Genomic DNA, 26,210 nt, shown 5'->3' with positions numbered 1-26,210 from the left:
TTCTTGAAGAGGCTGTCACTAGTTTGAATAAGCATGGCAGGAGATGTCTCCATTCTCTAGCTCCTGCCACCAGCTGCGGTTTTCCACCCATTTTTCCTGGCTTGACATTGGAGAGGTCATAGTAGCAGCTTCTGCTACTGCAAGTCCTGGGGAAATATTTAAAGGGGATTAGGCAGAAGAGGTTGGGAATTAGAAGGAGAAATAGAAGAACTCCCAAATCAACATAACAGGTCTAGAAGCCCAACTGCCCAAGAACCCTTCTTTGTTGCCAAATTCAATTTTCAGTATTTTTAATTTTTTAAAAAAATTTTTCATGATAATTAACACTATGCCATATACCAGAAAAAGATTAAGAACTTCTGAGATAAAAGTTAAGCAATCTGCCCATATTCACGTAACTAATAAGTACCAGAGGTGGGACTGGAACTCAGGGCTGGCTTGTTGACTCAAAGCTCAGCACTCTATGTACTACACCATACAACCTCCAAGCACCTGATTTATTACCAAGATATAAAGTACAACCAAGGGCAGTGATACCTTTCTTTATAATAAGATTAGCTATAGGGAAAAAATAAAATTCCCATAAATCTTGCAGAGCAGTGTTGGCATAAAGCAGAGGCATTGTTCCTTCACACTAAGCTGTAGATATGTGTGTGCCTAACTGTGCAGAACAAAAATACCTTGTACTCAGCTTCTCTTTGTCCACTTTGGGCTGAAAGTAAACAGAGCTAGCCTTAGGCAGAAAGAATGACAGAGTTTATCTTTGGCATTCCCAGGCTTCCTTTTCTCACCCTTTCCCAGCTTCCCTGCCTTTTTGGTGACCAATATCCACCTGATCTTCAACCCTTTCCCCCCTTTTAAAGCAAGAAAGGATCTAATATCGTTCGTTTTTCCATATCATATGAATCAGAATGGACAGGATAGACAGTTCCCATCCAAAGGAACCTGTACTCCTCTAGGGAAGATGAACCAGGAGGCATGCTATGCCTATGCTGAGTTGCTGCAGGAAGTAGAAGAAGGATTGGAGAATGGATTAAAGGAAGTCAGGTAGGAAGGAAAGAAGGAACAAACAAGTGGAACAAACATTTATTAAGCACCTACTATGTGCCAGGCATTGTGCTGAGCACTCTACACATATAATACCATTTGATCCTCCTTAGGAAGCAGGTACTATTATTATCCCCATTTTACATCTGAAAAGACTGAAGCATAATGAGGTTAAGTGACTTGCCCATGGTCATACATCTGGTAAATGTCTGAAACCAGACTTGAACTTGTGTCTTCCTGATTTCAGGCCCAGCACTTTATCAGCTGGTGGCTGGGAGGTAGAGGGCAGGAAATGTCCCTTTATTTTCCAGGACTTGGAATTCTTCATGCCTTAGAACAGGTCTACCTGGCAGGTTCCCTCTCTTCAGGCACTGCCTTTTCCCCTTCTTTTTCCTTTTCTGCTTGAATTCAGATCAGGACCCTTTTTTTCACTATCTTTAATCCTCTCCTGCTTCTTCCTTAAGAATTTTAAATGCAAATTTAAAATTTTCTAGACACACATGAAATTATATAATACTTCATTTTTGAAAAAATTACTCCCTTTCCCCAATTTCCTTGAAAGCATCCCTATGTCTCTAATGTAACATGTAAATTCTGTTGAAGAAGTATATTCTTATAATCCATTTTCATTGATAATGGAGGCGTCACTCTACAGTGCTATGCAAATCTAGGTTTAATTGAATTTTATGCATGATTATTAATCATTACAACAGTATGTGACCAGCTGTCCATATGAACAAGTTCTTGAGTTCACCGTAACATGTAACATCCAATTGGGAATATACCCCTTCCACAAAACTTCAGTTAAATGGTTGTGAGTCTTGACCTTAAGTTGTTGTTACCTATTTGGAAGGTTATTATTGTAGAATTAAATCATGTAGCTTCTTTGTACACTCTGAATCTTCTTGTTGGAAGGGATACTGCATTATGAGAAGCATAATGTCCTGGACTAGGGAAATGACAGTTCTGCTATAATCAGCTCTGTTTAGACAGCATCTGAAACATTGAGTTCATTGAGAGTCACCATATTTTAAAAGGACACTGATACACTAGAGAGTTGACCTGAGAAAGGTGGCTGGTATGTCAAAGGGCCTTGGGTCAGTTGAAGGAAATGGGAATATTTAGCTTAAAGGAGAGAAGAAGTGATAACTATTTTTAAAACTTGAACGGCTCTCATCAAGAGGAATGATTAGACGTCTACTTGACCTCAAAGAGCAGAATTTGGAACATTGCGTGGGAGTTGAAAAGAGACACATTTCATTTTGATGTAAGGAAAAACTTCCAAACCATTAAGAGATATTGAAGAGTGGAATGGACTGCCCTGCCTTGGAAGGTAGCAGGATTCCATCTCTGGAGGCCTTCAAACAAAGGCCAAATGTCACAGAGGGGATTCTTGTTCAGGAATGGGTTGAACTCTTAAGTTCTCTTCCAATTCTGAAATGAGGGAATAATGTGAGTTTCCCAAACATTTTAAATTAATCTTTGTTGAGAGTGTTTTTTTTCATATTTTAAATCTTTTTGTCTACATCAAAACATATTGGGAAGAAAAGGTCAGCTAATATCAGGATAGTCATATAGCTGAGACATAACATGGCATAATAGATAGAGGGCTGACTTTAAAGTCAAGAAGACCTGAATTCAAGCCCTGACTCAGTTACACACTTTACCTATGTATCCCTGGGCAAGTCACTTAACATCTTATTGACTCTTCTCACTCTATAATGCTATAAATTGTAGATGAATTGTTGACCGGCATGTGTGGAGGGAGCATGCTAATAAAAAATTCCCTGCACCAATGAAATTATAGGTCTATACCCATTGGTATAGCTAAACTGTTCGTTTCCAATGATAATGACTCATTTACTAATAATGCTACATGCAGAGAGGTAATTATCTACAACCTGTACTCACACTGAGACACTATTTGAGGGCTCCCAGCACTCACTGATAAGAAACCAGGAGTGTTTCATTATTTCTGAATAGGTTTTTCTCCAAGTAGAGCTTTTCTCCATGTAATTATGATCATCACAAAAAAATACAGTTTTAAGACTAAAAATTCCTTTAAGATCTCTACAGGTGACCCCTGGTACCATGATAAAGAACAGTAGTGTTGTTTAGTCATTTTTAAGTCATGTCTGACTCTTTGTTACCCCATTTGGGGTTTTCTTGGCAGAGATATTAGAGTGGTTTGCCACATCCTTTTCCAGTTCATTTTACAGATGAAGAAACTGAGGCAAAGAGGGTGAAGTGACTTGCCCAGGGTCACACAGCTAGGAAGTGTCTGAGGCCAGATTTGAACTCAGGAAGATGAATCTTCCTGACTCTAGGCCTGGCAGTCTATCCACTGTGCCACCTACCTTCCCTAATAGAGATTGGTACTCTGGCTTTATAGAATTATTTGCTCTCACATGTTGAGACATTCACCTCTGAAGTCCTCTTACTTCTAATTAGATAGGTTGATTTCTTCCTCAATTCAATGAACTTGATGTTCAATGTGAATGATTCATAATAAAGATATGTTCCCTGAGCTAAATTTCAATGTCTCAAATGGAATTTTGAATGAAGCCTATAATTTTAGGGTTTAGTTTTGATCTCTGGCAGTGATAAGCCTGTCTCTACATTTAGGCTCATTAGAATTTACTGGCTCTTCTCTGATTCATAAGCCCTTTCTTATGTGAAGAATGATTCATGAATCAGAGAAACAAGATTCATCTGAATAAAAAGCGGAAGTAGATGACTGAATCTTTTTCATATTAAAAATCCTACACATAAATTCCTGTTTGCTTAATGTGAGTTTAAGGGGACTTTGATCCACCCACAAATGTTAAACATGAATTTTGAATATGTCTTAAAATGAGCCATGGAGTGGTTACAACAGAATCTACTAGTAGAACTCTTTAGTATCAGCCAGCATTTCCAGCTTCTATTTCCAGCCATTCCTAGAATAGGAATCATGACATATATAGGGAAAAAAATAGCTCCATTTTTAAAGAGTCTCCATTTTGTCATCATTAAAGATGAATACCACCTACTTTGTTTTGGTGTTGTCAAAATTAATGAAAATATCTTAAATGCTTATGATAAATGCAACAAAATATTAATCTTTGTCTCTAATTTTGATTTGGTTGACCATACTTCTACTGACATTTCTTTAGATCAAATAGAATACAAAACAACTCAGGAATTCAAAAGAATAAAAGAATGGACAACTAAGAAATGGATGTCACTTGGATTCTGAAATATTTATTTATTTTTATTCATTTGATAAAAACATGTTTATTTTCTGAAGCAAAATGTTCAAACAGTTAATATGATTTTCCTCGTCCAAACAAGGCAGAAGATTAGGTGAAACTAAATGAATATCATATTACCTAGTAACAGTAAATGCTTGAATAAGATCCAGAGTGACCAACATAACAGGTTTCACGTGTCCTGGGCAGCAATTTCCTTGTTTGCAGTCTACTCACATGATTCCATTGCTGAAAATAAAACAAAAACAATGTTTACAGATTTAACAGAACAGCTAGTTGATGCAGTGGATAGAGCACCAGGCCTGAAGTTAGGAAGACTTGAGTTCCCATCTGGCCTCAGACACTTAGTTATGTGACCCTAGGCAAGTCACTTAATTCTGTTTGCCTCAGTTTCCTTATCTGTAAAATCAAGTGGAGAAGAAAATGGCAAACCACTCCAGTGTCTTTGCCAAGAAAACCCCAAATGGGGTCATGAAGAGTTGAACATGACTGAAAATGACTGAACAGCAAAAACAGATTTAGTGAAAGCCCCATGACACAAAGAGAAGTCTTTTCTATTTGAGGCTGAAACAATATATACATAAGTATGGGTCAACTTCCCATGGTTTTCTGGTAATGTCACCACCCCCACAAACCCTAAATTTTTGAAGTTATAATATGATTACCAACTGGGACATAATTTTGTTTGAACATTCTTTCCCATTGAGGTACAACTCTCAAACCTTTGAATTTGAAAGCTTCATATTACCAAGTATTCATAGGTTTTTCAAATATTTAGTGTTTCTGAGAACAGCACTGATTCAAATAAGGAATTTATAAACCTAGAATAGTTATTATAATAAGATTACCAATTTTTACTACTCCTAGCCAATTAACTCCATAACACATGAAACCTAAAGGATCCTCAGAAGTAATTCAGGCAGCTAGCCATGGTAACATAACACTGTAATCCCTGCCATTGGAGGGAGGCTGAGACTGATGATCACCTGGGCTCTGGAATTCTTAGCTGCAGTAGGACTGAAGTCAATTAGGTATCTGAACTTAGTCCAGCACCAATATGATAAGCTCCCAGGAAGCAGAAAATAGGATAACCAGGCAGCCTAAGGAAGACAAATTGGCCTAGGTCAGAAAAAGAGCAAGCCAAATCTCCTATGACAATTCATAGTGGGATTGGGCTCATGAGTGACTGCTGCACCTCTAGCCTAGGTGAGAATAGGAAGAACCATTCTCCAAAAAAGAAGAGGGAGAAGGAGAAAAATAAGAAGGATGAGGAAGAAGAAAAGAAGGGGAAGAAGAAGAGGAGGAGGAAGAAGATTATTGATAAGAGCATTCAGAGGTTGGAGAGAGCTCTTTTATGGAATTAAATGTCATTATTTCCAAGATGAATTTGAAATGTCCACCTTCAATTTATAGAATCACAAAAATAGGAAGGCTTTAGAGGGATCTTTTCTTTCATAATCCAGCTCTCAGGAAGAACTGCACCTATTATGCCCTAGAAAGTGAGCTCATGCTCTATTTCTGAGACTAGCCATTCCCAATCTTCTAGGATGATTCAGTACTGATAGGTAGAAAATATTTCCGTATTTATAACATAAAGCCTTCTGCTACAAGTTAGGACAGGACTTCCCAACTAAGGGTCTGTGAACTCTTAAAATTATTTTGAACTCTGTATTTCAGTATAATTAGTTTCCTTTATATGCAAATGTATTTATTTTATGCATATAGAAGCATTATTCTGAAAAGGGTTCCATAGACGTCACCAGACTGCCAAAAGAGTCCATGGCACAAAATGTTTAAGAATCTCTGAATTAGGGCAGTTAGAGAATCCAAGGTCTTGAAGAGGCTTAGAAATATCATATAGTCTTCCCTTATGCCTTTATGTAGGGCCATCCAAACTATCTTATGCAAAATGAGAATTATCTTAATTTTTAAAAAGCTTAAAACAACCTCTCTTAAGAACCCATTCTGAAACTGCAGAGAAAATACTGTGTCTTAAATTTACTTAGTGGCTCCCCTTTAGATACATCCTTCAAAAAGCTTCCCTCCTTTGTCTTTCCTCTCCACCTCCCTTCACTCCTTTCAGCCTTTGCTATGTTGATGTTCATCATTATCCAGATAATGTAGTCAGTCCAACAAGAGGTCCTGCCATTCTTATCCATCTTATTTTCAACGTTTAAAATAAATCCATTTTTAACTTGATTTGGCTTCAATAACTGCAGCATTCATTACAAATTATAGCCTGATCACCATATTGCTAAGATATACTTTTCCATGCACAGAATGTGTTTGAGATGATAAGATTTTTCAGTATGAGATCTAGCAAATATTTTGCTAATAAATTACTTAAGTAAAAGTTTGTTTTCAGAGTGAGCAGGGTATTACCATCCCCTTTCTATTAATAAGCTGCTGTTTGGGGTCCAAATGGTCTACCTCTATTCTCAGCCTGTGGGTGCTTAAGCACACACACTTATGTACAATGAATTTTGAACAGCTCCAAACTCTTCCAGGCGTGGAACTTTGAAAGATACTCCACAGAATCCATTGCAAGTTACACAGTCTCACTTGATGGTGAGAGACCAAGTCTTAATCAAGAAAGAACTAGTAATCATGGATCTAGTGGTTAATATTTGGTTGGCTTAAAAGGGGATCCTTAATTTTAATGACTTCTTTTGTGAGTTGAACTGCGAGCCCACAGTATCAGTAGTGGGATGGCAGCCCCGCTACCTAGAATTCATTTTTCCCAAGACAATTATTGTCCAAGAAAGGACTTATTACCAGTTAAAGCTGTCGGGAAAGAAATGAGCCACTTCATGAGTTTCATATTCTCCATCACTGGAGGTATTCAACTGGAAGACAATTTACCATGTCTCAAGGATATCAAAGAAGGGGTTTATCCATTAGGCAAGAAATTATATTCCATGACTTCCAAGGGCCTTTTCCAATTCTAGGATTCTGTGATTCTAACCTGAATGAGATACTCATTGGCTGCTCCAAAACTGGTTTCCAATCATGTCTTCCATATGTAATTTTTACAGATTAAAGTAATATTGTATATAAAAGATCAAATAAAGATGTTCTTTAAGTGAAAAAAGAACCCATTCTGATAATTACAATGGCCCTTTAAATTCTTTTCACTTTTTCAATAACTTCATTTCCTACCAAGTATAGTCTTCCTAGAGAAGATATATAATAGATCCCACTTTGTGTCTTCCTCATTTCCTAGCACTGTGCTTTCTGCACATTGTATATACTTAATCAACATTTGTCAAATTGAGCTAAACTGTCCTCAGTGGAGATACATTTCATGATAGTTATAGTCTTCTTTATCCTCATCTAAATCACTGATAAAAATTCATATTCCCTACATAACATCAAAAGAGCCCTCCTTCCTCACTGAAATTGATTCAATACTCCATGGACATGACTGTTCAACCAGCTATATAATTCCACTAATGAACTAATCTTCAGCAAATGTCTTGACAGTTTACCCACAGTATGTCATGAGAGATTTGTTTGAATATCTTGCTGAAATCCAGATACATTTTGTCCATGACTTTTGCCTGATCTGCCAAGATAGAAATCTTGCCCACAAAAGAAAATGAGGTTATTTTGACCTGACTTTTTCTTAGTGAACCAGTGCTGGTTCCTAATGCTATGGCAGGAGCAATAGTTGGGAATTTCACTTCACTACAAATTCTTAATTCCTGGGGAATCATTTTAACTGATCATCTCTATCATGAGAGGCAGCCTTTTCTATTGAATAGAGAGCAAGTTCTGGAATCAGAAAGACCTAATTTCAAGTCCTGCCACGGACATGTACTGGCTTTATAACCCTGGACAAGTCCCTCTTAGTGCTTGTGCAAGTCACAGAGCAGTGTATCATCTGTATTGCTAGAGAAAGTATCCTCACTGGTTGTTCTCAATACTACTATCATAGTTCCAATTGAAAAAAAAATCTCCATCACAAATGAAGTTAAATGAATTATTTGACTGTGATAGTATGAGGAAAGGATACCCTGAGCCTGTCACCATAGCACATACCCCACCCTGGACAAATACAGGCATCCTAGAACAATTGTTGCATAATTTTGGGTGAATGAATTTAATTTAACTTTCTTTTAAAAATGTGGGCACAATGAATGAATGACTGAGAATTAATTTAGTAATTACTATGTGCCAGGTATTTATCCTTCTTGACCTCTGCAAGCCTTTGCCTCTATTGGCCACACTCTTCTCCTTGATACTCTAAGTTTTCATGACACTAGCCTCTCTTTCTACCTATCTGCCCACTTCTTCTCACTCTCCTTTGCTGGCTCTTCATCAAGGTCATGCCTGCTAAATGTGGATGTCCCACAGGACTCTATCCTAGGTCCTCTTCTCTTCTCCCTCTATACTACTTCACTTGTCAATCTCATCAGCTCCCTTGGATTTGATTATAATCTTTATGCTGATGGTTCTCAAATCTATTTATCCAGCACTAGCCTCTCTTTTGGCTTCAAGTCTCTCATCTCTAACCGCCTATTAGACAACTCAAATTGGATGTTTGGTAGACATTTTAAATTCAATATATCCAAAGCAGAACTCATTATCTTTCCCCTCAAACCCTCCCCTCTACCTAACTTCCTTATTACTGTTGAATGGACCATCATCCAGGTCAGCTAGGCTTACAACCTAGATGCCACCCTCAATTCCTCACTCTCTCACCCTCCATATCAAATCTGTTGCCAACACCTATCAATTTTACCTTTGTAACATCTCTAATATGTGCCCCCTTCTTTCCTCTCACATTGCCACCACCCTAGTGCAGGCCCCCTTCATCTCATGCCTGGGCTATTGCAGTAGCCCACTGGTTGTTCTGCCTGCCACAAGTCTCTCCCCACTCCAGTCCATCATCCAAGCAGCTGTCAAAGTAATCTTCCTAAAGCACAGTTCTAATCATATTACCTCACTCAATAATCTCTAGTGGCTCCCTATCACTTCCAGAATCAAATATAAAACACACTGTTGGGTATTCAAAGCCCTTCATATCCTTCTCCCCCCACTTTTGAATATTTTTACACCCTGTTTCTCTCCATCTACTACTTGATCCAGTAACATTGACCTCCTTGCTGTTCCTTGATCAAGACATTCCATCTCTTGGCATTTCAGTGTCTGTATCCCATTCCTGGAAAGCTCTCCCTTCTCATCTCCACCTCCTGGCTTCCCTGACTTCTTTCAAATCTCAGCTAAAATCCCACCTTCTACATGAAGTCTTTCCTGATCCCCCTTAATTCTAGTGCCTTTCCTCTGTTGCTTATTTGCAATTTATCTTGTGTGTAACTTGTTTGTACATAATTGCATGTTGCCTCCCCCAGTAGATTGCGAGCTCCTTGAGACAGGGTCTGTGTTTCTTAGTATTCCCAGCCCTTAGCACAGTTCCTGGTACATAGTAGGTACTTAAAAATGTTTATTGGTCAATTGATTGAGCTTTCGAGGTACTAATATTAAAATCAAAAGTGAGAGACAGTTTCTATCCTCAGTGGACTTAACATTTGCTAAAGGAAGACAATACCAATAGGGGAGTGAACCAAGGAAAGGAGAATCATTCTGGAGAAGATGAAGGGAGTTAGGGGGTAAGGTATTCATGAGGGTGGACAGATATTTAGATGGATAGATGGATGGGCTATGAAGTTGCAACATGGACCAATGTCTGGGGTTAGCTAGTAGATATATTGAACTAAGTGCACTCGTTTTTATGTACTAAGTCACCAATCAACTCTTGGGCTTTAAACTAGAAGTTCCAGGGAAGAATGGATTGATCTCCTCAAGTCTCAGAAGCATGGATCTTCAGTGGTCTGTGTAATTAAGATAGGCTATATGGGATGTTCAGGGAGGACTAGCACCTCTGGTATGAGGGCTTGCTGAGCCCTTTTCAGGACTATTCACCTACCTTTGGTGTCTACCTACACCCAATTTTTACCTGTGGCTCCAAGAAGCATGTGCAGCAGCCACACCCCAGTAAATTGTCTCAGCAGACAGGCTAAACCAGGTTGAGGGTAACTGACAAGTCTTGAACCTGTCGGTGAGTTAAGGGGTTGTCTGTCCCAAGCATGTGAAGACTTCGTCCCAATGGAATGGGCAGATGAGAGCAATTTATTCCAATGGCCATAAAGGCGGCTGAAGCAGGCTCTCCGGAGCACTTAGAGATTGGTCAGATGTTGAAGACAACAAGGTCATCCTCTTCATCCTGGGCTATCACCAGTCATCTTGATTAATGTCTTGTCACTGGACTTTGATGACTCTGGAAGACAGAGTGAGCCTCAAGACTTTCTGCAATTCTGTCTCACTTCAATCCAATTCACGCAAGTGTCAAGACATCACCCAAGATGTCACTGGTCCTCTTCTAAAACGAATGACAAACAGCAACTCAGGTAAGGCACAGGATCATCAGAATGCAGACCCAGAGCAGGAAGGCACATCAGAGATCATCTAGTTCAGTTGCCTCAATTTACATATGAGGAAATCAAAGCTGTCAGGAATTTAGTGACTCACCCAAGGTTATCCCACCGTTAGTGGGACTAAAACAAGGACTAAGCCCAGGTCTTTTTGACTCCACATAGCACTCTTCCCACTGTACCACACAGCTAGCATGGCAAAAGTCTCATTTACTATTGAAATTAGCTAGACAAATAATTTTACCATCTGCAAGACTGAAGAAAGAAACGTTGTTCTTGTCATAAGTAATAGTAAGGTTTCTGGGCTATTAACTCTCTTCCTTCAGCTCCTATGAAAGGAGTTCCACTGAGAATCTAAATTTGAAATTTTGTGCTGTGTCTCACTTTTAAACTCCACTTTGATTTAAGAACTCCTCTTCACATTCTTCTTTATTCACCCTTGAACAGACCACAAGATAAACCATTACTTTATATCCCTATAAAAGCTGCCTAAAAAGGTTATTTGTGTTTGTTTCTTCTACCCAGCTGTACCTTTTTACAGGTGACTAAAGTCATCTATTCCTACTAACGTACACTGGCCAAGTCACGAAATAGAATCAGGTGCTCGAGGGTTTGGTTTTTTTGTTTTGTTTTGGTTTTTTGGTTAACATTTTGCAGAACCACACAAGCTAGGAGAGAGACCAGATTGTGACGACTCTTTTATCTCTAAAATTCTTTATGGCATTACCATAAACAACTCTGTGTTGGCTTTTTTTTCCTGAGAGATTGACTCTTATGGTCTGGTGACAGGATGGGGATTGTGTTATAATAATGCAGGCTATAACACTGGTATTTAATCTTCCAAATTTTAAACTCCACTGTTTGAATAAAATTTTTATTTTGAAAGCGTACTGCATATTTTTCATTGCCCATCTTCCAATTTTGGATTCTCTGCTGATTTTTGGCTTTATTGCCTGTAGGAACACTTTATTACCTTGGAGAAGCATTTCAAAGTATGCATAATCACAAATAGTAGTTCATAGCATGACACTTTTAATGAAATGGAGCATCTGGCAAAGTCATGGGTTTCTTTAGATGATATTGCTTAGACTTCTACTGTTAGAGCTGGAAAGAATATTAGAGATCATTTGATCCCCTTCATCTCACAGATGAAAAACCTCAGGCCTAGGAAATCAAAGTAATTTACCCAGGTTGAAAGAGCTAGGATCTGGCGGAGTCAGTACTTAACTCAGGCCTACATGACTCTAAGGACCATTTTCCCCTCACTGTAGCAACCTACAGTTAGAAGAAGATCCAGAAACTAGGACAATAGAGTTGGCCAATATTCTGAAAATATGTAATGGGAATTAATAATACAAGATGTTACTTAGTTCATTCAGTCATTTTTCAATTGTGTCTGTGACCCTATTTGAGGTTTTTCTTGGCAAAGAGACTGAAGTGGTTCGCCATTTCCTTCTCCGGCTCATTTTACAGATGAGGAAACTGAGGCAAACAGGGTGAAGTGACTAGCCCAGGGTCACACAGCTAGTCAATGTCTGAGACCAGATTTGAACTCAGGAAGAATCTTCTTGATTCTAAGCCCAATGCTCTATCCACTGTGCCACCTAGCTACCCAGAAGATATTATGAATTTAATCATAAATCCCTTTAGAAATCTTGAATTTACTCACTATCTAGGATTATTTTGGAGAAGGGAAAGAGAACGCACACTTATTATACACTAAGCACTATGCTAAGTGATTTATAAATATTAAATTGATTCTTACAACAACTCTGTGAAGTAGATGCTATTATTATCCCCATTTTACAGTTGAAGAAACTAAGGCAGATAGAGGTTAAATTATTTGTCCAGAGTCACAGAGCTAGTAAGTGTCTGAGACAGTATTTGAATTCAAGTCTTCCTGACTCTAGGCCCAAAGTTCTACTCACCCGCCACCTAGCTACCTCTTGGTAGTCTGTTATGGTCTGTGTAGTATATACATTTTCAAAGTTCAGTGATAGAAATAGACTTTTTATAATATACCATTGCTTTTCTGAATGAATTTAAGTCATTTAAAAGGTTAATTTTGTTTGGTCTGACAGTAAGAAAAAAGATTGGCTGGATTCTGATTTTTTTTTTCAAGTTTGCCTACCCTCAGTATAAATGTTTCCATTGACTGTGAGAGGTCATATTTAAACAGATTTTTTTTTAATGAGCTTTGACAGAAGCCAAATGAAAAGTGCATTGTAAATAAATAACCCTCAAGAGAGCAAATATTGTGATTTTATAATTAGGATATATTGCCTTCAAAAGAAAGTAGATATTAGGTCATAAGGAAGACTAGAGGTGATTAGTGGTAATTTAAAACACTGTTGTACATTCCTGTAAAGATTTAGGGTAAATCAGTGTGGCTGAAGTTCGACAGGTAATTGAAAAGAAAATATATCTGATCCTCAAATTCACTAATTTATAAACCCGGTTAGTAGTTTGGGTTATTTTCCCCCTCCTCCCTAATGCCAGATTATGCACAGATCCAGCTATTACTGTTTTTAAGATGCTTTGTTCCGATGGTGTACTTTATAAAACTTTATAATTGCATGACCTCCATCATTTGAAAAACATGTAGCAACATACGGTTTTGAAGCCTTGGGCATAAATAAGCTATAGAAACTATTTTACATTTGCTAATCTTACAACACCTGTGAACCAACATAAACAGTAACAATTTACATTCCTCACATAAGTGAGAAGAGGAAAACCCCCAAATTAATGGGCTCAGGAAATTTTAAGCTATAAATTTGTTCATTCTTTGAACACATATATACACATATACACCCAGAAAATTGGAGTCATTGATTTAATTATTTTCACCACAAATACATAAATATTATTAATGAAGTTAAACATCTCTACTTCTCAGTTCCCATCTCAGATTCCTACACAATAATTTCCTGCTTCTGTCTGGGGATTCTACCATACCTAGGTTTTTTTTTTAAGTGAGGTTTTTTTTTTTTTTTTGAAACATACCGTATTTAGATTCCTCTTCTTTTCTTATAGTGAAGAGAGGATCCAAAATTGTCACTAAGAAAGGGTAATTAGTTCACTCACTTATATATCTAAAATTCTACACCATGTCCTTAGGTACCATGCCATATATTAAATGTACGGGGTACTGTTCATTTATACAATATTGTTGATTTCCGAGTACTCTGTGATCACTTAAGTTAGGTAATTGTGAGCACAATGGTGTGAGGTATTGTTTTCCCCAATTTACAAGTATAGATATTAAGCAACAGAAAGGTTGAGTCATTAGCCTGTTTCCTGTTAGGGGAGTGGTAATGTGATTTTCAAACCGTGCTTCAATGAATATACTAGCATTGTGGCTATCAAAAGTGACAACAGACCAGTGGACGTCATGTATTTACACTTTGCAAAGTTGTCAATAATGCAAAGGCTGCAGAGATGACAACAAAAATAAAAACAAAAAAATTGAGCTTCCATCTCACTGGGAAAAATGTTTTGCAATGTTTAGAAGGCTAATCGCTGGACAGGAGAGAATTCCTAGCGAAACATTGTTAAGATGGAGTTTCCCCAGAGATAAGTCCTCAGACCTCTCTTAACTTACTAACTTAAAAAGTAATTGCCTCTAGAATTCTTTATTTTTTCCATGTTAATTTTTCTAAGACTTTGATCAAATTTAATTTGATTCATTCAGCATTATTAACTTGGACTTTTATTGAGAAGTCCTTTCATTTCAATGACTGCAAAGTGCTGTGTGATGTTTTTATGAAAACTGCTTCTTAAGCATAACTCACTGATTAAGCTCTGGTCAGATGCAGAGAAAGCCTCATTTTCAGACTTTCTGATTAGGACATCCAAGAGGGATTCTAAACATGGCTGTAGGCATGTTGAAAGATGCATTCTGAGTTTTCCCTGCATTACAAAACTATGCAGTGTGCTGAAAACTGGCCCAGTTCAGCGTCTGAGCATGTCTGTATGCAGATGAGCGCTCAGTCCTCCGACTTCAGAGTAGCCAGCAAACTGAGCAAAAAACTCGGTTAAACCAGCCCTCAGTGTTAGTTAGTTGACTTCATCCTTGCCTTGAAACAGATTTTTCTGACAACTCTCCTCATAATAACATTATATGAAACCTGATATCCTGAAAATTGGCTATGAATATGAAAGAAGATCATTCTTTCCTACCTTTATGGTATATTTTCTCTTATTTGAAGAAAACAAAACATTTGACTCTTCTTGAGAGCTACAGATTTCTTTGTCCCCCTCCAAAAAATATTAGCTGGCAGCCTTGAAGTATGTGGTTCAAGTAGAATTGCTCTAATAACAGTTAATGGAAGATCCATGTGGGTATGTCTCAGCTAACTCAGTTATCCTCCTTAGACACAAAATTATAGCTTGTAAATTGAAAATTACATCTAGCCATTTCAAGATGAGACCATAATCCTAGGCTTGCACCATATTAATCTGACATTTCATTCTAATAAGTCACAGTCAGATAAAACATCCACACAAGCTTTCCTTACACCATACAATGGAACCACTGGGAGTCCATGGCAAGTCATATGGCTATTTATGTTTTCAGTGGATTGAATGACTCCACTGAGAATTTGCCCTACATTCCCTACCCTTCGCCCACGGAAACCATACCGGCCTGTGCCAGTGCTGGCTTGCTTCTTGGCCTGCAAATTCAGACTTGAAAGAGACCTATCTGCGTCTTTTTAGCATGTAACCTACGCTGGGAAATCCAGCCTGTTCCTGAATCATCCTTAGAGCCAAGTTAGCTCTGGGTTTTCCTTAGGTCTTTGAGCCTGTTCCTGAATCACCCCTAGGGCAAGGTGAGCTCTGGGTTTCCCCTGGGTCATTGTGCCTCTATAGTATTTGGGATCCTTGGGATCTGTTTTTGAGTAAGAGTTTCCAATACCTGCCCCTGCAATTAGGCTCCTTGGGGTTATTCTGATCCTATTTTAGAAGAGATTTGAATCCTCAAAATGGTACATGTTTCAAACTAATGCCACTGGAAACCTTAGATAAGTTGAATGCTAGATATCCTGCTATTGTTGTGCAGTCATTCAGCTGTGTCTGACTCTTCATGACTCTATGGGCCATGTTGTCCATGGGCTTTTCTTGGCAAAGATACTGAAGTGATTTGCCATTTCCTTCTATAATGGATTAAAGCAGAGGTAAAGTGATTTACCCAGGGTCACATATAGCTAGTAAATGTCTGAGGTCAGATTTGAATTCGTTTCTCCTTGACTCCAGGCCCAGTGCTGTATTCACTGTGCCACCTAGCTACCTCCTACTAGATATGCTAGTGTTATTCTTTGCTTCAGTGGACCCTCTTAGGCAGTTTAAGTCAGGGCGTATGCTCTTACAGTTTGGGTTTGAACCAGAAATAGACCTTTGATAATGAAAATTATACAGTGTAAGATGAACTACTGTCCACCTAAACTACCTTTCCTTTGATGTTGAACTACTAATGCTCAGAATTCCTCCAACTGGGGAACTCAAGTTTTCATTAGGGTGAAGATTACATTAGTACATTAGAAACAGGAGTTCTTCCCAAAACAGACCCAAAGTGGTATAGGAATAGATGAGCCCTTGCAAAAGATTTGTGAGACATAATATTGTGAAGATAGAAGTTGTTGAGATGACTCATTGGGATTGTTGATGGAGATGAGAGTAAGCAGAGTGACCTGTAGCCCCTTACATACACTTGCAAAGACTCTATTTAATTAGAGGAATGTGACAATGAAAAGAGAAATTCTTACAATTTGAACTAGCTTAGGAAATCTTGGCTGGATCTCATAACTCTTGAAATTAGGCCTTTGGGTTTTCCTTGGAATAGTTTGCAGAGACTGTCATTCCCCTATACTACCTTTGTTGTGTTAACTCGTCGGGCTCTCACCATCCTGATGCTGGTTTGGTACTTCCCTGAAATCTGGGTCTCATTTTTCTATTGACTTGTGTACACAGGTAGGTGACTATACCTTGTTTATTCAGAACTTGATTAAATACTTAACTCTTGTCAAGAAAGCTTGCTAGCCCAGAAACACACTAAGTACTTTCTTATCAAGAAATCTTAGCACCCTGAAACTACTCTGTTGCTAAATGCTATTAATTTCAAAATGAAGGAGCCACAGTCCACACCCCTCCGCACTCATTCCTACTCCTTATCTTGAAGTCCTCCATCTTGTGTCCTCAGGGACTCAGATTGGGTTCTCCTGTTTTACTTTGAAGAGTATGTTTCTACAACACCTCTCCAATTGTTTGAACTAAAAGGCCAAAGGGGTAAAATTTAAACAAGTTTTAGAAAGGATGGTAAACACAGACTGAACTTCATGCTCACTTCTATAGGGTGTCATCCCCATACTACTATTAGTGGTATAAAATAATACAACAGGTCTACAGTTACAGGGAACATTAAATGCTGCACAAGACTCTTTAAAAATGCAATGAACACAATTCTATCCCTATTTTCCAACTTAAAAGTACCTCTACTCCTTCCGTTAGATATAGTAAACGGTAGAAATAAATGATATCAATTCAGTTTTTCTTTCTTCCACATAAGTTTAACATATAAATCTCATGAGAAGTTAAAATTTCTTTGCAGGTTTTAAGAAGTTAATTGTTTTTGCTACCACCTTTTAAAACCAGTTTTTCTCATGAATGACTCATAGTTAAGTTAGGCACCTGTCCAACACAACATTTTTCTTTGTTTAATTTCATCACTGGATTTTGAAAATACTATCTTCCTAAAAATGACCCAAGTTGGGCTTTCTTGACATGGTTGTTATATAGGCAGCCTTATTTCCTAGCCTTCTCACTACCATATCTCAAACAAATATATTATTCTTTCCTATTTTAAATGATCATTATTAGATTAATTTGAGGTTTTGCTAGTTAGTGATCTAATTTGCTGATACTACTCTAGATTGATACATTTAAAAAAATTCATAGCATTTTACAATATCATTTCTACCTTTGCAAGACTATAAATACTCAAATTGCTGAAAGCTAAAGTTTAAACCTAATAGGAAACTTATTAGTAGTTCAATTATTTTGAAATGCTTGCTTTAGGTAGTAGAAAGGGCACTGAACATGGAGCAAGAAGGCCTGGATCCAAATACTCAGTTTGCTACTTTTGAGAATGTGAGAAATTTACTTAAATTCTCTGGGCCTCAGGTTCCTGTCAACAATTCAGTCAGGATTTATCAAGCACCTGATATATACCCGGGGCTGTGCTGGGTGCTGGGGATACAAAGACAAAAATGAAGCCACTCCTGCCCTCAGGGAACTTACATTCTATCAAGGGAGAGGCTAACAACACATAAAAGTATGTGTTAAATTGAACTAGATGCTCTCCAAGGTCCCTTCTAGCTCTAAATTCTGTAATCCTAATAATAATAAAACTTGATCATTTTCATTACATGAATACACTATTTATCTACTCTCCAAACCCACTTTACTCTCACTTATTGCTTTTCCTACTTTCAAAGGCCTTTGAAATCAAGTCAGGTTTGTTTTATTCTACAGAGGTTAAAAAGGTATGAACAGATCCCACTTGAAGTCAACCAGCTCCTAATTATTTATTTTTCACCCTCAGAGAACCAGTTTTGGCACTGTACTTTGGTATATTGAGCTGTTTATAGCGGGAAACCTAGGTGTCTGTTTCAATTTTCTTCTTTCTAGTGAATGAAAAATGAAGAGTCATTACTGTGGTAGAACTTCAAAATAAAATGGGTGTTGCTAATAAGTGTCATTCCATGATGCCGTCTTACCCAGCAGGACTTTCCCAGCACCTGATTTCCTTGTACTTTGCTCTAGGCATTCATAGAGGCAAAGGGACCAGATTTTCAAAGATAGCTGCCCTGTTTGTTCATCCAAAAATGTACATGTCCCTTTGTACTGTGTACAGAGACATAAATAGAATTTTGTGTGTGCATAGTGGGTACAAAGTTTGCAGTCTACAAATTCAGTGCACAAATTGTGGACCAATTTTGGCAAATTATTTGACCACGGTTCAGGCATTTTTCCAGACTTTGGGTATTTTGCCATAAGTAAAAGCAGATGTATGTAGTCCTTTTATTGAATAATATCTATTTGTACTAAAAGCAAATCTACATGAAAATTAGCTATCTCTAGGTACCTTTTTTGTAGCCCTTCTATAAGGGAGCCATGACATGGGCTCCTGTAATTATACTAGATTTTGCTTATATGATTCTTATCTTATTTTTACAATGAGAATCACAAACCAGAAAAGCAACATCAGTGATTCCGAGAAAGAAACACTGTCTCACTTATTTTCCTTTACCTATAAATCCCTTTACTTCTCAAATATGATAAAGCTGCATCAATAGTAGCACATATGGCTCTAGGTTGGACTCAAAGATATGGGTAGATGTGGACTTTGAGGTCTGTCCAGAGAGTTGCCAGTTTCAGAGTCCATTCAGCTGACATTTCACTGCAGGAAAGAACTTTTGTTCATCAATGTCTAAGGTCATAGTGCTATAGATTTAAAACCAGAAAGGTTCAGAGATATCAGTTAATTCAAGCCCATCATTTTACAGAGATCTACTCTTTTTTGAGTCTTATATGATCTACCAAATGAATATTAAAATCCCCCTTTTAAGCTTAAAACACCCATAAAGAAGAGAATGGAAAAGAAAAGAAAAAGGGGAAATTTGCACTGAAAATATGCTGAAATGAAGCATACTTGAAACATATTGATAAATATCTAGGGCAATGTGTTAAAATAATTTCCACTTCCAGTGCTTAGCTTTATTCCCAGCTTCAGTTCTCATTAAATAGAAAAGTAGATGATGTGTTTGGTATTATTTTTTTCCTAACAGAAGCAAATCTTTTATCTCATTTTTATTTCTGTTCTCAGCACATAGCCCTGACAAGTGGGAGAGGGCCTTGTATCTGGTTCCCTCTTACCTGTCTGGTTTCTGAGTCTGTAGGAGTATCACTATTACAGTTGGGTTAGAATGTATTTTCATTATAGTCAAATGTCGATGGTATTTTGTGAATAGTCCAGCAGGTGGTAGTCTAGGAGAGGAACAGCTCCTATCATTCTACATCCTACTCACCTACTCACACACCCATGTGCAAAGAAGAAAGAGTGTCAACGTAGTAATACATCTTATCACAACTGGGCACAGGAATGAGAATTCCAATATTTCTTTTTCATTATTATTCTCAATATATTTCCACAATGTCACAAGAAAGGGACCAACAAAGAATCTCTGTACATAGTCAATATTTTGAAACTGTTTTTCTTATTTCTAGAAATCCCACTGATTTTATACCTGTTTGCTCTGATTTCCATTACATGGCTTTGGGGAGGACTACACATGGCTTATAGACACCTCTGGATGCTGGTCCTCTTCGTCATTTTTAACAGCCTGCAGGTAAGACTCAGTATTTGTCCTGTTCTGGAAAACATACTCATCTGTGACTAGATAATGAACTTGAGACTTGATAGTTTCATTTAAATGTGTCAAGTGGCAGATGTAGGTGAGTTTGTACTAGTATGATGTCATAATAGAGCCCCACTAGAAGCAAAATCTTCAGTATTTGAAATTTAGATTCAAACCCAAACTGTTCTTTACATGGGGAAATATATTGCATTTTGGTATCCTCCCCCCAAAACTGCAATAGAAACGTATACTGTTTTTATAGGTTCTTTTCAATGCAATCCAGCTCCCAATAGAGGACCTGATTTTATGTTTGCAGAACTTAGTGAAGGCAACACTATAAATCTTCTGCATATATTTTGATCTCAGGATTGAGATTCTGCCCTTAATGCCCAAGAACATAAATATGTTGAAAATGAAAAATACCCATAGTATTTAAGGCAATCTCTTTCAAAATCTGACAGTGTGAATGCCATGAAATTCTTTTGGGCCAATATGGAAAATGATTGACATCCCCCACTTTCTGTAACACCACAACTCAGGGACTTAAATTAGTCTCGTGACTATGCTTGGAGAGTATAACTAGAAATTATATAACCATAGCAGGAATTAAAGCTATCCTTTTTTGTTACTCTTGCTAAATGGAAAAGAAATTATGAACTGAAATGAACAAATGGAACAAATGAAGGCATTTTTCTTAGATTTATAAAGTGGAAAAATCTGTCCTAGGTTGTAGCATCTTTGGAAGAGTCTGATGTTGCAAAATGTAGTTATCGTACTTGTACCTAAAGTACCATAGGACCCACTTAGGGTTATAGTATGACTTGAATCCAGGCTTGAGACTGATTTTCAAGTGAAGAATTGAGATCATAGATTTAGAACTGGAAGGATAATTAGAGATTAATTTGTCTAACATTTTTATTTTATTAATGAAGATTCTGAGGCCCAGAAAGGTGGCTTATCCAGTGTCACACAAGCAGGAAGTATCAGATCCAGGATTGATACCCCAGCCCTAAGATTCCAAACCCCTTGTTCTTCTCACTGTTCCATACCAACTCTCGATTGTGTGGTTTGTTTTCTTGGCTTACATAAAGTAGCCCCAAAATAGTATAACATGAAATCAGGAAGAGGAAGCATTGCAAATAGGTTAACAAGTTTAGAAAAAGTAAAATTGGTTTCTGGCCAAACATTTTTGAAGGGCTGTTGCAGATATACCAACATTTGTTGGCTATGTAGATCAAATATACCAATATTTATTGGTTGTATAGATCAGATGTAGCAATGTTTATTGGTTATCTATGTGTACAGCTCTGGGCTAGGCTGTGTGAAGAGAAGAAGCATGATTTAGGAAAAGCAGGACTCACCTTTGGGTCAGGAGCCTTGGGTTCCAATACTGACTGGACTCTAACTAGTTGTTTGGCATTGAATAAATCACTCCACCTCTCAGGGTCTTTTGGAAAACGTGAAGTTTAGACTAAATCACTTCTAAGTTCTCTTTCAGCTCTAAAAAATTATGTGATATTAAAATAGAAAACCAACTCTCTCCTTTGGAGACCTTATAATTAAAATGTGTAGAAATACAATCACCATAACCAAAATCCAGGACACCAGTGAATATATAAGCACATGTGTACAAATTAAAATATGTTTCAAACTGTGTGTGTAAATGTTGTATACATAAAGATTAATAGCATAATCACAGTTGGGTGAGCATTTTCAGGTATAGTAAACCTTGCATTTAATATAATCAATAAATATTCATGTATTTGACTTCAATATAAGCTCAACACTCAACACTCAACAACAGAGTGCTCAGTGATTAAGAATGAAACTTAAAAAGCAACACTTTTTTTTTAATTCTCATTTTGTCAAAAAAGAAAAACTAAGAAATTATTTGATTTAAAATAAAAAGAGACAAGAAACTTAGTCATTTCCTAAACATGCTATTATAGTGAAATACTTTTAAAAATTGATCAGTGGAAAGGAACTTAATGATAGTAGTGCTTCTCAAAGAGTATAAATTATTTTCCTGGGTTCTTCATCAATTCTTATGTCATCATTGTGTACACCATTTAATGTACTCTTGCCTCAATCTCCCCTACCGTACATGTACATTTTTCACAACACAAGAGCCCCTATGAGGAATTCTGGTATCATAAGTGTCCTGAGGTACTTGGGCATGTGTTTTTGTAAGGATGACACATGAGGAAGGGTCATTTCCTTGAACAGTTCTCAATAACATTATTATTAATAATTATAATCTTAGTAACTAGCGTTTATGTAGTGCTTTAAGGTTTTCAAAGCACTTTGCAAATATTATCTCATTTTATCTCCACAACAACCCTGAGAGGTAGGTGCTATTATTATCCCCATTTTACACACGAGGAAACTAAGGCAGAACGAGAGGAAGTAACTTGCACTGGGTCACACAGCTAGTAAGTATCTGGAGCAGAATTTGAATTCAGGTCTTTCCATTTCCAAGTACACCTTTTCTATCCAATGCATCACCTAGCTGCCCTCAGATTCTTCTTGATCACTTTACTGCAGGAAATTTAGACTAACGAATACAGTTATGCATTTGCCTAATGGATTAGCCTAGTGAAAACTCTGTGGATTGGTAGATCTATCTTGTTTTAAAGAATTTCTGACTTTTGGCTCACCTACCTCACATGTCTATACACTACAACTCCCATATTCCCTTTGTTGTGAGTAGTAGACACTCAATAAATATGTGATGATGAAGAAAACTATTATTCAGAATATACTCTCTGTGAAAGATCTTGAGAATGATTCTCCGTTGTCCTACAGTAATTGTGTTTAATGGCTCAGGTTGATATAGCATTTTGGTATTGTTCAGTCATTTCAGTCAGGTCTGATCAACTCTTCGTGACCCCATTTGGGGTTTTCTTGGCAAAGATAATGGAGCAGTTTGCTATTTCCTTCTCTAGTTCATTTTACAGATGAGGAAATTGAACTGAGGCAAACAGGGTTAAGTGACTTGCCCAGGGTCACACAGCTGGTAAGTGTCTGAGGCCAGATTTAACTCAGGTAGATGGGTCTTCCTGACTTCAGGCCCAGCACTCTGTCCATTGTGCCCCAAGCAGCATATGCAGTCAGATAAAGGACAGAATTCTGTGCATGAGAGAATTTGATGAAGGCTTTGTGCAGGAAAGGTGGCTTCAACTTTAGCTTCCTCTGACTACCAGAAGAAGAAGAAAAAACATTAAGTAAGAGTAAAACAACAAAGACTTGGAACCCAGAGTCAGCATGTTGTTAAGGGGGCACTGAAAAGTCCATCCTGGATTAGGCAAAAGATTTATGAGGAGAAGTATTCAGAAATGAACAGGCATTTAGTAGGTACTCACTAGGTATTTGATTGATTGGAGGTAGGGAAGGGTTGGAATCTAACTTTAAATATTAGTTTAGACTATAACAGAATTTTATATTGAAAAGGAACTTTAGAAATATTTTCTTTCCTAGTGATCTGTTGCTCCCATTACATTTATCGTTTCTGTTTCTGCTTCCACTGGTCTTTATTCACATGTTTTCTGTCTCTGTTCTTCATTTTACAGATGAAGAAACTGAAGCAGTGATAGGTCTAGGGTCTCAAAAGACTTGACCCAATAAGTAATCGGAAAACTTTATATTTTTTTATAAAGATTAGTGTAACAATGGTGTACAAGTTGACTTGAAGTGGGAAGAAATTTAAGCAAAGGAGACCAGTTACAAGGCTATTTCAGTATCCTGGGACTCTTGGGCTAGAATGTATGAAATTGGTGGGGAAGGAATAATTGTAGGGACATTTTAAGGTAGGACTTACTTGATAATCATTTGGATATAAGTACAAGCGATTTTACCATGTGCGTGCTGTCATCATTGCTACTTGGGCTGGGGATTCCCCTTCTCCCTCATGGATAGTCTAAGTGAGATGCTGCCTGAGGCCCAAGAAACTTGCACTAATGAGAAGGAGAAGAGGGGTGTGGTGGGAATCACCCAGCCCCTTTAAAGACTACTGAGTAGGCCTTTAGTCATCAATCCTCTGGCACAGTACCGCCTTTCCATCTTCACAGTGACTAAGGGACCAATATGGGATTTCTGCATCATCCCAAAGCATGAGTTTTTCAAAGCTAAGGCAGAGTATGTTTCTCTTCCCTTGGAGTGCATGTTCATGGGTGCACCCATGTTATACATAACAATTGGGAATATATCTTCATTCTTGCCTCTATATCTTCCCTAAGCTTCCCTTCACATGGATTGTATTTTTCTCTCCTATCCCCATCAAAATTCAAAATCCTGCCCATGATTGCACCCACTCCAAGTAGCATTCCCCTATAACTCTAGTCTTTACTGATCTCCCTTTCCTCTAAACACTTAAGAGTTTTTTACATTCTTCATCAAAGTATTTATCATTTGATCACATGTTGTCTTATACTGTTGTACGTTAGTTGTTCTCTCTACTATATTGGATGCCCCTCAAAGGCAAGGATCATCTTATACTACATATGCACTCTACCACCACCACCTCCCCCAGTACCCACCACAATGCTGAGTACATAAGGGAAATTCAGTAAAGATCTGTTGATTGATTCAGGAACAATTGCTTCCTCAATATTGTACTGCCATTGCTAGGTAGCTCCCTATACATCACCACCTGCTTTCTATATTCTTTGTTTATAAAAATAGCCTGCTTCCAAAGTCCTATTCTGTTGCTTTATTGTAAGATGGAAGTGACCTTGTATTCTCAAAGGCTATACCAGTAGAGTTCAAACTCTGACAGGTCCTACTTTATTAGCAAAGTTTTGGGTGTGGCCCTTGAAAAGAATAAGTCTGTTTTCCCAGGACCAGCATAATTACTCATGGAAAATCAATAGGCTGGCCATCTGGTGATGGAACTTTTCTGTCAGTGACAACCCATGAAACAAACAAACCAAAATGGCCCTCGATTCCAAGTAGCCCCTTTCTGCTTCTGCAGTGACAGTAGTAGAGAAGAAAGAAAGGGGTCCAAGGGTACTAAGAATTACACAGTTTATAAACTGTCCACAAACATTCATTTGACTATTTGTATTCTAAATGTGAGGTGCTTGTCCTGTAACTAACAAGAAGGCCTACTGCTGGAAGAGCTAAATCATCTTGACATTCTAATTATAAATAAAACCAGAAGAAAGAAGCTTTAGCTAAATGGAAGGATGATTCACAGGTGCTCCTTAGAGAGACAAGGAAGGAGTTGTCAGGGTGGGTTTTATCATACATCCCAAAGCTACAAGAAATATTATCTCATGGAATGGTTAGACATCACATGTTTTAGTGCTTGGGATAAGCATTTGCAAAAAGACCACCAAAAAATTTCAACTTATGCGCTGACATTATTTTCTGAGTCTTAAATGGTAGAGAAGTTCTATGAAGAACATGATAAGATCTTCCAGTCAAATCAACATATATTGGATATTTTATGACTCTACTGCAACAGTGGAAAAGGTGAGGATGAGGAGGAATGTATGAGAAAATATAGATCAAACAAAAGACAGGATAAAGACTTTAGATTATATAGAAGTTTCACATCTCTATGTCATAAACATTTTCTTCTAAGAAAAGAATTAGTATGTCTCAAACATGGTAAGTTACCAAATAACATCACAAAGAATGTAATAACTGATAGTTAACAGACAGGAAAAGAATAATTATTGACGTGGGAGTTATCATTAGATAGCTTTGTGTGCATAATCAGACTGCAAACTCATCAGAGCTAAAATCATAATTTATAATAAACAAAAAAATTGTTATGAGAAAAAGATAGGGTGTACAATTTAAAAGATTTAACCTTGAATTACTTAAGCAACCTATTAAAAATAAAAAATGGGAGATAGGCAATAGAAATTACCTTAACCCTTAACATGCATAAGTTAAACCAATGAAAATTAATTCCTATTGCAAGGAGACTGAAAGACCTCAGAAAACACCTTAGCAAACATTTGTCATACTTGCCAAATGGTGAGAGATGGCTGCCAAAGGCAACACCAATTCAGAAGGTAAACGACTCTATAAAATCTTCTAAAGAGGATAAAAGA

At 37.5% G+C, this 26,210-nt stretch overlaps 1 protein-coding gene across 1 annotated transcript in view; it reads left to right on the top strand.

The window, feature by feature from the left end:
• The window catches only part of ADGRV1 (adhesion G protein-coupled receptor V1), a 645,475-nt gene that overhangs the window by 505,606 nt on the left and 113,659 nt on the right, over positions 1 to 26,210 (top strand). Inside the window, exon 75 of the mRNA XM_027864178.1 lies at positions 20,018 to 20,139. Within this exon, the coding sequence (XP_027719979.1) occupies positions 20,018 to 20,139 (122 nt within the window). The remainder of the gene's footprint in view (positions 1 to 20,017; positions 20,140 to 26,210) is intronic.

This window comes from Vombatus ursinus, unplaced genomic scaffold, assembly GCF_900497805.2.
Source record: "Vombatus ursinus unplaced genomic scaffold, bare-nosed wombat genome assembly UNPS02014774.1, whole genome shotgun sequence".
In the NCBI taxonomy this organism is placed as follows: Eukaryota; Metazoa; Chordata; class Mammalia; order Diprotodontia; family Vombatidae; genus Vombatus; species Vombatus ursinus.
Note: the sequence above shows the minus strand (reverse complement) of the source record. Positions and strands in the feature narration are given on the sequence as shown.